Source organism: Anolis sagrei, chromosome 2 (genome assembly GCF_037176765.1).
Source record: "Anolis sagrei isolate rAnoSag1 chromosome 2, rAnoSag1.mat, whole genome shotgun sequence".
Taxonomy (NCBI): domain Eukaryota; kingdom Metazoa; phylum Chordata; class Lepidosauria; order Squamata; family Dactyloidae; genus Anolis; species Anolis sagrei.
Window position 1 is genome coordinate 157,247,954 of NC_090022.1, and position 12,104 is coordinate 157,260,057.

At 39.4% G+C, this 12,104-nt stretch overlaps 2 protein-coding genes across 10 annotated transcripts in view; both read right to left on the reverse strand.

The window, feature by feature from the left end:
- Positions 1-12,104, reverse strand: part of NRG1 (neuregulin 1) — a 668,239-nt gene that overhangs the window by 130,210 nt on the left and 525,925 nt on the right. For 2 of the 9 annotated variants that reach the window (XM_060763675.2, XM_060763673.2), the window contains exon 1: positions 8,626-9,374. The exons of the other annotated variants lie outside the window; for them this stretch is intronic. In XM_060763675.2, coding sequence (XP_060619658.2) covers positions 8,626-9,274 — 649 coding nt within the window. In that variant the 5' untranslated portion in view covers positions 9,275-9,374. Of the gene's footprint in view, positions 1-8,625; positions 9,375-12,104 lie in introns of those variants that run through there. 9 annotated transcript variants of the gene reach the window in all.
- On the reverse strand, positions 9,527-10,285 carry LOC132768080 (uncharacterized). Its single transcript, XM_060763682.2, has one exon. The coding sequence runs from the start codon at positions 9,833-9,835 to the stop codon at positions 9,659-9,661; it is 177 nt and encodes a 58-aa protein (XP_060619665.2). The 5' UTR covers positions 9,836-10,285; the 3' UTR covers positions 9,527-9,658.

Consider the following 12,104-nt stretch of genomic DNA (forward strand, 5'->3'; position numbering starts at 1 on the left):
CTCCACCTATTTAATTCTTGTCTTTTCTTCCCATTCTGCTCCAGACTGCTTGCCTGATTTACATTATCTTCACTTGCTTTACTAGGATTGTGGAACAGTTTTTAGAAAGAGTCTTCACATGAAAGTATCAACCAGCGGTTTAATTTAGCAGTTGGGAAAGCTGCAGACATCTCTTCAGATAGCACAGATAGGAAGTTCTGGTATTCTGTTGTGGTGTTGTGGTTTTAGTGTTGGGCAATGACTCTGGTGATGAAGTTTCAAATTCCACTCAGCCATGGAGGATCTTGGGCAAGTCACACTTTTTCTGTCTCAAAGGAATGCAAAAGCAGTCCCCTTCCATAACAAACATTGCTAAGAAAGCCTTGAGATAAGTTTGTATTAGGGTTGCCATGAGTCAGAAATGACTTGAAGGCACACAACATTTTCATGTCAGAAAACCTAATCCAATTCAGATGTGTTTGCATGTGTATGTGAGTGTGTGTGCACGCACCTACTTGAAAAGCATTTGAATATACCTTGTGCCTTCTATATCCCTTTGATGTGACATCATAAGACTTAATTGACTTGTAAAAGAAGAAAATTCAGATTTCTTCCAGTGACTCCAAGGGAAAGGAGTAGTTAGACTTGAGTTTGCTTTAGCATACTATATGCTACTGAGTACTAGATGACTACTGAACCATCACTGATTTCCTTTTATCTCAGAAAAAGAGATCTGTTTCTAAATTATTCAAAATCACATGCCATGAGAATGGTTGAGACCAAATACTGTATTGCACTACTGTACTAAAATATATATAATTATCGCATGAGGACAATATAAGAATTAAAACAGTAAAAGAAAAGAATTTAAGACAGTAAACTATAACCCTTGTGAAAGAGAAGGGGAGTATTTAAGTTATCATTTTGGAAGTACTCTGTCACACTTGACACCAATTATCATGACAAACAGGAGGATGCCAATACAATTGTAAATGCAATTATAGGGTTTTAAACAACAAAATTAACACAAGAAGTTATACATCAATAATGGCAACAAAAAAAAAACAAAAAAACCCAACAACAACCCAGTATCAGAACTCATTGCTAGTGCAATATCAATATCTACGAGCAACTACAGTGATAAGTTGTAAGCCTGTATTTAATTTGTCCAAGTCAAACAACAGTGATGTCTTCTGTTGGTGAGATCAACTGGTCCTGGTAAGTCACATAAATTCTGATTTCTTATCAACCACTTTCTCGTTTGATTCCCAGGACAAACACCATCATAGGGTAGGATTAGACCAGGGGTCCCCAAATTATGGCCCAGGGGCCAGATGTGGCCCTCCAAGGTCATTTATCCAGCCCTCACTCAAGGTCAACCTAAGTCTGTAATGACTCCAAAGCACACAACAACAACAACAACAACAACAATCCTATCTCATCAGCCAAAAGCAGGGCCACACTTCCCATTGAAATACTAATATATTTATATTTGTTAAAATTGTTCATTTTAATTATTGTATTGTTTTTAAGTGACTTTTGCACTATAAATATGATATGTGCAGGGTGCATAGGAATTCCCTCATGTTTTATTTTCCAAATTATAATTTGGCCCTCCGACAGTTTGAGGGACTGTGACCTGGCTCTCTGTTTAAAAAGTTTAAGGACCCCTGTTTTAGACAGTCTGACAATAAGAAGCATGCTTTTGTTCCATTTCTTAGCCTAAAATGCCACATATGGCATGGGTGTGTGCAAAGAGAGAGTAGTCCATTACAAATGAAATTGCAAGCTTTATGTATCATACCCACATACCAAGGATCATATTAGTCTGTAATGGCAAAATATTGTGAAGAATAACTTCTAAAATACAGCAGCAGGTTAATTAAACTGGCAGTTTGTGAGAAAATAGGGTGCGAGACATAACTAGGACACCACAGAGGAAGGCAATGGTATAGTAACACAAATCTTTTTAAAAAAATATGCCAGGTAGGAGAAGAGAATCTCATCTAGGCACATATCTACCTCTAACATTAATTTCCCTGAAAGGTAGCTATACCTCTGTAGGTGGTTTGTAGGCAAATGTCTAAACTGTTGCTGACCATGACCATGGAATGTCCAACAGACTTGACCAAAGGTGACCAAGAAATTCTCTAGCAACACCACAAATTAGATCATACCTCCAGCAGATGTGATATCCTTGATAGTCTTAATGTCATATAAGTCTTAGATATTCTTAGTCAGGCATGTAGCCGGGGGGGAGCTTGAGGGGCTTCAGCCCCCCCCCCCCAAATTCCCATGGTGGTCCACAAGAAGGCCATTATTTCAACTGTTATGTTTATTCATATCATGATCTGATTACCATGCTCAATATATCCCATATGCATGGGGGTATTGGAGTAACGATACAAAAGGTTTGCTAGGGTAGACCCTCTTTCATTCAGACTCAGCCCCTCCCCCCCGAATCAAACTCAGCTCACCCCGAATCAAAATCCTGGCTACAGGCCTGTTCTTAGGTATAAGAATAGTCATAGGGTACAAAGCAAACATATTGGATTTGTCAAAGCACTTATTCAGCTATATCAAGAAACATTAGGTTTGCCAAAGCACTATCATGATACTCAATTTCATACACACTGCTTGTTAGCGAAGAATGCATTGATTAACTCATTGAAGCGTTATTCCAAGATTTCCCACTCCTCTACATGCCATCATTTAATCCCACCTAGTATTTCCTAAGGATGAGCCAAGGCTCCTTTTCCAAATTTGACAGCACCACCACCCTAAACTGACTGTGGCCACCATGGATCTGCATAGCTCCCCTATGGGTTCTATATATACAGGTGCTCCTATGCTGAACCAGCTGCTATACTGCATCAATATTGATTCAGAGTTAGGTTTCTGCAGCAAAATCTATTGCATTTCCATTAGCAAGACTGAAAATGATGAAAACATAAAAGGTTCCATTTATATCTTTCTAGCTGCATACTGCAGAGCAAATGCACAACTACACAGCAACCCAGACCTTACACTCCTGGAAACAAGATTTTGCCTTGTTGCCAGCTGTTGGGAAGGGCTCATCTTTTTCTGTCCCAAAAGAATAATGACTGCATTGCAAAATGGAGAAAAACTGCTCGGTACATATCTGCAATGCACAAAAGACAAATGCTGCATCACCAGAACAATGAAACAACAACTGATTAGCTAAATGGTTATACAATATGGGAGTCTGGTAGGTAAAATGACATTACAATGGTATCGTATAGTGCATATATATGTGCCATTGTTCTGCAGCTTTGCAAGTTTACTTTGCTGTGCCTGGTATAAATAATTCACAATAGCTATGGTACTGAAAAGTCACAGCTTCTAATATAATTTGTGGTCCAGGAAGGTTAGTGTTCAAGTTCTGTGTGAAGCTTATATTTTGAATTCTTTCCACATATACAAGATTTGTTTAAAAGAATATATTTGCATTCAGGCCCCTAGCCAGGATTTTGATTCGGGGAGGGGGGGGGGCTGAGTTTGATTCGGGGGGGGGGGCTGAGTCTCAGTGAAAGAGGGTCTAGCCTAGCAAACATTTTGTATCATTACCCCAATACCCCCATGCATATGAGATATATTGAGCATGGTGATCAGATCATGATATGAATAAACATAACAGTTTAACTAATGTACCAGTAAGGCCTTTCCGCAGACCACCATGAGAATTTTGGGGGGGGGGGGGCTGAAGCCCCCAAGCCCCTCCCCCCTGGCTACATGCCTGTTTGCATGCCTTTCTTCAAGTCAACCTTGGTTGGGATTTTGAATTTAACCCTAAATTACACCTTTAGATTGAGTCAGGTATGCCTGCCCATCTGCTTATGCCTTACAGTGTGATGATGGGAGATTTAAGGAAGGACAGTCCAATGCACAAACTCCTCAATACTGTGAAGTCTATATGTATGCATGAGAATGGTCGTCTTTTTCCTTCAAGGTTTAGGTGCACTCTGAGGCTTTGGAAAGACAGAACATTTCTGTTACTAGCTCTGCATTGAAGACAGTCAAGAGAACTATTTATGCTTACTTAACTCTACTTAACTCAGTCCTAGCTTGGTAACAGATGTGAAGGACAAGCAGGTAAACCAAAGGCTAAAGAATGTGTCTAATTAGCACCCAAAGAATTAAAGAAGGGAAGCTGCAGAAGCTCTGGAATTAAACAAATACATTCAAATGTATTGCAATCAGGATGTAGCTACAGGTATCCTGATATGAAGCTCTATTGTCAATGTCATCCAGCCCCCCCCCCCCCGAACCATCCATTAACTAGATTACAACAAGAGTGAGGCAAGTATGAGATTAAGATTAACTAAAATGGAGCAGAAGATGCAAAGGAGACAGTGTGGGGTGAGGTTAAACAGAATGCCACAAAAATGGATGGCCCTTTATTAAACAAATTCCACTCTCCAAAAACTCATCACTAGCTCTGTTCCCCAGTGAAAAGTCACAATGACCACTGGATTTTGGTGGGGAATACATTTTACAGCCAAAATTCAAAGGGGTACTTCTAATAGATCCTGCTAACTCTACCAGAATTAGTAATCTTCTCTCCCTTCTAGAGTATCATGGGCTTTGAATGGATAAGGAACTCCCTGGATCCATTTTAGTACTGGTGGTAGTAGCCTACGACCAGTTCCTATACGTATTTTGAGAACCCCCATAGCATGTGAAGAAATAAACAAGTCAGGCCTAGAGATTGGGAAACCTGGAAAAATTGGGGAAAAATAGAAAAAGGGGAGAAATTGGGGGAAAAAAACAGAAAAATTGGGGGAAACAGGAAAATACCGGGGGGGGGGGGGAGGGAGGAAAAAACGTATGTTTCCCCCCCTCCCCATTTTTCCAGTTTTTTCTAGGCCTATGTCTAGTCAGGGCCTGGGTGGTGGAGTTGTAGGCAGAATCCCTACTTGTTTGTTCAGCCAATAAGAAACCAAAAGTAATTTTCTCAACTATAAAATAAAAATAAAGCATAAGAACATCTATCACCATCTAATAGTACATTCATATAGGAAATAAAATAGATCAAATTCTAGTAGCAGCCAATATTCAAAGCAAGTCTTAGGCCACTTATAGAATCATAGAATCAAAGAGTTGGAAGAGACCTCATGGGCCATCCAGTCCAACCCCCTGCCAAGAAGCAGGAATATTGCATTCAAATCACCCCTGACAGAGCTGAATAAAATCCCATATCATTTGTTTTAAACTGGGTTGTATGGCAGTGTGTACTCAGATATTTCAGTTCAAAGCAGATATTGTGGGTTATTCTGCCTTGATATTCTGGGTTACATGGCTGTGTGGAAGAGCCCTTAGGGAAACAATTGCAATATTCTAATGCAGCTATCAAACTTAAATGCTTTACAGGGTTATGGGAAGCATGCAATATTGCTTGGGTATGACAGCTATTCTTGAAACCAACACATCTTCACTGGGAAATTACAGGTTACGGTAAACTATGTAAACTATGAACAATTCAGGTGGGCTTATAAATATCTATTAATGCATGAAAACGTTGTATGGCTTTTCATCAATAGAAATATGACATTTAATTCAAAATGAGAAGGCACGAGAAAGGAAAAAGGGATTATTTCCATATTGATAAAAAAAAAAACAACAACAAAGTACACGGTACTAAAAGGTAGACCAGGTCCTGAGTCTAATGCAGCCGAGACAATTACTAGGATTGCCTCTCTCTCATCCTCCAGCTCAGAGAAGAATCAATTAGCCCTTGTCAGACTATGACCTTGAATGATAACAGTCCAAACAGAATATGCTGAGCTGGATGGAAAGGAGAGAAGGAAAATGAGATTCTGCAACCTACACACAAAAAAACCCCAGTCCCCAAATTGACACGTCGGTCTCAGATTGAGAATTGTGACAGCACATACTTAGCTCTGAAGATATACTGCAAAGAAGCCTCTAATTCTGCCAAGAAATATGTATGTATACATTTGCTTAAGTGTCCACCCACCTCACACAATCCATCTTCTGAATTTTTAAAATTATTATTATTATTACTATTATTATTATCCGTGGAGTGCATAAAATATGACTGTGTATTAGGTAAGCTGTCCTTTTCTGTATATTATATGGTAGCTTTCTTACTGTTTTGCTCTCCCATGCTGATTCTACAAAAAATTTCCATAGCTATTGAACTTGTCAAAGGTATACAACTTGAGATAATGTTCTTAATAGTTAAAAAAATCCTAAAATAAACAAGAATGCCAAGACCATCTCTCCTTTTCTAAATATCTGTCTTGAAATCAGATTTAAATAAAAATTTAACACAATTGTAAAATATACTTATAATACCTTATTCTCACTGTAGGTTTCAAAAAGATTTAAAAACAAAGAAACAACGATACCAATTGTTAAAATCCTTCAACAATCTTCCCATTCCTTTTTTATTTTATGATTCTGTGGTCAAATTTCAGTAAATAATGACTTATAAATGACAGTAAATAATGACTCGATACTGAAGCATTTTTAACAAACTTCTGAAGCCTACTAGATGGGTGGGATATAAAGATAAATACCATCAACAAATTATTGTCACTTGTTTGGATCTGCTTTTACAGCTTTTGGACTTTTTTTCCTTCTTGGGGAAGCCATCTTTTATAAATGGTACTCCATTGACCAACAGCAAAACAATGGTAGCATCATTTTCACATGTTCTACCAATGATGCCAGTTATTTAAAACTAAAAGATGATGAGGAAAAAATCTTTTGGAAAATGGATCTGGAAAATGCTAGTAAAAAAAAATAAACACCACCTATAAGTGACTATTACCCAACCCATCTTGGTTACCAATCAGTCCTATACTTGTCTACTCATTCCCTTATTTGATAGACCAAGACCTTAAGGTAAGTTGTGCTTTACCAAATATTTCTGTTATGTCTCCAAGCCAAAGATACCTGGAGAAAGTAGCAAGCTGTGCCTTTTGAATTCTCTCCCAGAAGGGCATACATACAAACTGTTACACTACTGGGCAAGATCCACAATTGCTGCAGATAGGCTCCAAAAAAAGCATTAAGGGATCTTATCTAAACGGTTCAAGCAGTCTGGTACAAGAGGGCTGCAATCCTATGTGGACATAATAAAAAATGTCCCCATGAATAAGCATGCTTGGGGACCATCTGTAATGGCATCAGTAATAATTCAAGATAACCAAAGGGGAGCTAAACCTTACTCTGTTTGACAATCTATCTGTCATGTCTAAGTATATGCACCATAAATAATGTCTAAAGTATTTTATTAAAGGGACAGGGATGAAGAGGGAAGGGAGAAGGACTGCCAATCTCTTTCCAAAAGAGTAAACCAAGCAAAGCAATAGCTAGTGTTCACCACTGCAAGATTCCAGTCACAAGGAACACACCCCCTTTGCTTGTTCATAGCCTATATGGTCTTATGCACTTAGTTTCAATAGTTCAGTAAATGCTGGCCATGTTGTTTTCTATCACAAAATGTTAGTCTATTCGCATTTCAAGCTGATTGGTAATTCCGATTGATTACATAGTGAAACATTTCATTGTCAAGATTTTATTAATTCATTTTAAAGATATATATCCCAAGGAAATAACAATGATCTGTACAATTTTAGATTTGAGAACGGTCCAGATAAAATCTGCCAGTTTAAGTTAACCAGTGTGAGTTTAGGGTTAAGTCACCTTGTGTGTAAGACCTGAACTGTTAATAGCAGTGTTTCTCTGAGGTATCTCTTTAATAGGATCACCATAGATCCAAGTAGAATTGATAGCAAAGTGGGAGAATATTTACTGAACTTGTAAAAATATTCCTCTATATAGAAATGTCTGTTTTCCAAACATGGATTTGTGGGATAACTATTCAAGGGCAAGGGAGCATAACTTACAAATGCTTAGATATCTTTATATCCTTATCAGTAGATTGCACATCCCTAGTTTGATCCCCTGGTAGGAAAAGAGGATTTAAGGCTGTGTTATATAAAACTATTGCTTATATTTATTCATCCCCTGAAGAGTTATAAACAATGTACAGAGATACTGGACTTATGTAGACAAAAGACCCACAGACACAGACCCACAATGGTTATATCATGCTCTAGGCAGAAGTATGTGTGCCAGAATTCCAGCCAAAGGGACTGCAGTTCTCTCCCACTGCAATGACTTCCTAGCTTAAGGGAATGAGAATATGTGTGTATGTGTGCTTGCATATGCACTGGAGGGTATAACCTGTCAGAAATATAAAACATACAGAAGTTGGGACACAGGCTGAAGATAGCTGAAGACAGGATCAGAGATTAAGTGGAAGTCAATGTAATATCCATATACAATTCATTCTTCAAATAATGTGCTGAATTATTTGTCAAATCCATCATACTAACCATGATATTTTTGTTATTATACTACTAATTATTAAGTAACTTGCTACATTCCATACACATTTCCCTCCTGAACTTTACTAACAGGACAAACTCAAGTTATTATCTAGGCTAAACCACTTATATTCAGTGATCAGCAAAAACACAAGTGCTTTCATTGCGGCACAACTCATATTACCTTTAGAAATATCGAACCCGCATGAGAATGACCAAATGACTACTTATACTGGCATAGGAGCTGGGAATATGATATACTTACCTGTTTTTGGTGGAACTGTTTGGATATTAGTTTCAATTTCTTGTGCCAAAGTTGCTGTTGCAGGTGCTTTTACTTCGGGTTCTAGACTAGAGGATAGTAAGTGAGGTGTGGAAGAGGGATAGAAATGAAACCCTAAGATACCCTTAGATGGAGATGGTTTAGGGTCAACCTCGGAGGTGACTAATAGGGGCCCCTCAGGCTGCTCTGTAACCCCAAATACCACCTCACTGGTGGGCACAGGAAAGTATGATGTTTGTACCACAGAAGGTACCCAAGCAGACAGTGCAGTAGGATCCCCAGAAGTGATTGGATCTTGCCCAATCCTGTCAGGATCAAGGTGGGTAGGAGAATCATACTCAAAAATCTTGTCCACAAAGACCCACTTGAGGCCAGCAATGCAGAGGCAAAGGCTGATTAGGCAAGCCAAGATTGGGAGAATGCAGATCTTTTCAGAGTTGAGGCAGCCAGCCAGCCGCTCCGCTTCCAAGCACACACAGCATGTAGCAGCGAGGCCTGCTATCCCTTGCATCTGTGGATCCTCGGGTTGAGTCTCTGGCATGTCTCCTTCAGCAGGGAGCCCATCAAGTGATGCAGAGGGGCTCAGCTGGGTCGAAGGATTGGGAAAACTCTCCAGAGTGGCTTCAGACATATTTAAGCATATATTTTGGCAGACGGGGTCTCCTCTACAAGGCCTTAAAAACTCTGTCCATTATTATTAAGTAAGCCAAAAGAGAAAGAAAAAAATCCAGAAAAATCTCACAGCATCATAGCAGAAGGTATCAGACAGTTTAAGTGTCAGAACATGATCCAAACAAAGGGAAATTGTGAAGAAACGAGTCCTTCCAAATCTCAGAAAGGAAGTCCCTCATAATGATTCAGCTCCTTCTCCTTCCTCACTTTTTAAATTTTCATTTATAATTCCTTGGTTCCTCTTGAGCCATCTCACTTCTTCAAAGAGCCGAAATGAAGAGATTGAGTGAGAAGAAGAAGAAAAAAAGAAAGAAAGAAAGAACTGCAATCCTAAAGTATATTTTTAAGTGAACCAACAGCCCAAAGTGAAAGGCTGGTATCTCACCTTGAGCATCTGAGGCTGGTGACTGCTTAGATGGAGGAAAACACAGCCGTCATGCAGTAGAAGCAAAAGGAAAAGCAGTAAGAATGGGAGCGGCGGCAGAGGCAGCAGGAGCAGCAATGACAGTAGTACCAGCATCCTGTTGTGCAAAAGAGCCGGCAGAAAGAGGCTGAATCATTACAGAGCAGCAGGTGCCTGCTCCCTGAGCATCACCGCAAGCAATATCATTAAAGATCAGCTCAAAAAGAAGAGGACAGCAACTCTGTCCTTAGTTTGTATCACCTCCTTTCCCCCGTTCCTTCTCAAGATACTTTCCCTCCAGCGGCTTCCTTTCCTCTGTTCTTCTGATGTACAGATTCCCTCTGCTCCCTCCTTTCTCTCCCCGCACCCCCACCCCTCTGCAGGGCTGATCTGAGTTAAATCAGCACACCCAGCAACACAGGACTGCCAGCGACTTCCTATTTTATCCAATTAGGTAGAACAGAGGCCATAAAATCCAAAGGGAGCAGAGAGGAGCCAGTTAAACTCCTTCTTTCTCTTTCTCTCACTGTGCGGTCTTGAAAAGATGCTAATCGATCAGCGCAATCTAACAAAGCTGCAATGAAGATAAGGGCGGGGAAGGATGTAGGTGGCAGCCTTATGGGCTGGACCTGATGCTAAGACTGTCGGATACCCGATCTCTCCCAAGGGACCTTGGCCTTTCAGCTGCAGTTTCTTTCTGCCTGCTACCTAGCAATAAAGTTTGCCTTCCCATCAAGCCAGTAAGCTGGATTGAGAATGGATTGTGCAACTAAGAGCATCCCAACTTAGGAAAAACTTGAATTTTATTACAACTTGCACTTCTAATATATCATTTATGTAAATGTTCTGGAACAAATGTTTCTTGCACCGGGACTGTGGCACAGCTGGCTGGGAGTCAGCTGCATTAAGATCACTACTGACCAAAAGGGCATGGGTTCGAAGCCAGCCTGGGTCGGAGTGAGCTTCCGACCAGTTTGTGTAGCTTGCTGTCAATCTTTGCAGCTTGATGCTAACAAAGACATATTATTCACTTACCTTACCACAGCGACCAGAATAACTTTGGCCAAAAAATGGAAAATAGGTGAAATACCGACAAGAGATGAATGGTTAAACAAAGTCAACGACATTAAAGAAATGGACACTTTGACTTACACTCTAAAAGATCCACAAGGAAGACTGCTCAAGAGGACAGATTGGAACACATTCGATATTTTTATGCTCAATTATCAGGAAAAGGTAAAAGAAAGACAATGAATGCCCAAGCAAATGAAAGAAGGAGGAGAGATATATATACAGATATATATACATATATATTTAAATAGAAGGGAAAAGCCATGCAACAAGAATGATGATGAGAACTATCTTCAAGATGACAACGACATGACACGGGAAAGGAGATTTGGGAGTCAAGAATTTTCCCCTCAACACTTCCACTTCCCAACCTAGAAACCATTCCCCTATTTACCCTAAACTATCCCTGCATGCCCCCAAACCCTCTTTTTTTCTTTTTTTCCCCTTTTCTTTTCTTTCCCTTTCCCCCTTTATTAGATCCCCAAGAGTTATCCTAAAGTCTTACCCACTACCCCAAGACATACCCCACACAAGTTTTTAACTGGTTGTAATTATTGGAAGATATTTAATAAAAATAAAGTAAAAAAAATCTTTGTAGCCTGTCTGTCTTTCATCTGTCAAGTTGAAATTTAGGGGAGGCTAATGTGGGGAGGCTAATTTATGATGCCATAAAAATCTCCAGCAAGCATGAAAAGAATGAGGAAGTACTTCATCAGTACTTCACTGTCACAAATGGACAGTGAAGTGACAGTTCCCCTGGTGGCCAGTAAACCCTCATGAAAAAGCTGGAATGTTAAATAACCTCTGTGTGTTTGTCTATATATGTTGTGTGTCTATGGCATTGAATATTTGTCATGTATATGTACATTGTAATCCACCCCGAATACCCTGCGGGGTGAAAAGGGCGGAATATAAATACTGTAAATAAATAAATAAATAAATAGCACAATTTCATTACCTTTAAGTGAAGAAAAATAATAAATCAGAAAGAAAAATAATACATCACATCAACAACAATGTAAGGCAATTTGCTTTGAGGAAACATTTCCCCTGAAATGACCATGATTCAGATAAAACAAAGGCACTTTGGATTCAGTTTCTGACCTCTTCTACTAAAGTAGTTCACGAGGTCAGCTAATTCAGATGGTATTAACTATAAATGAATACTCTGAAGTACCAGTGAAATCATAGTGAAAAGTTATAAATGATATGTGGAATTTGAGGGCTCATCGAAGCAGTTAGCTGCATCACACCTTTCTTGGATACTTAATGTCCTTTCAGAATGCCGATAACATTTTCCCTCTAGACCAGTTGT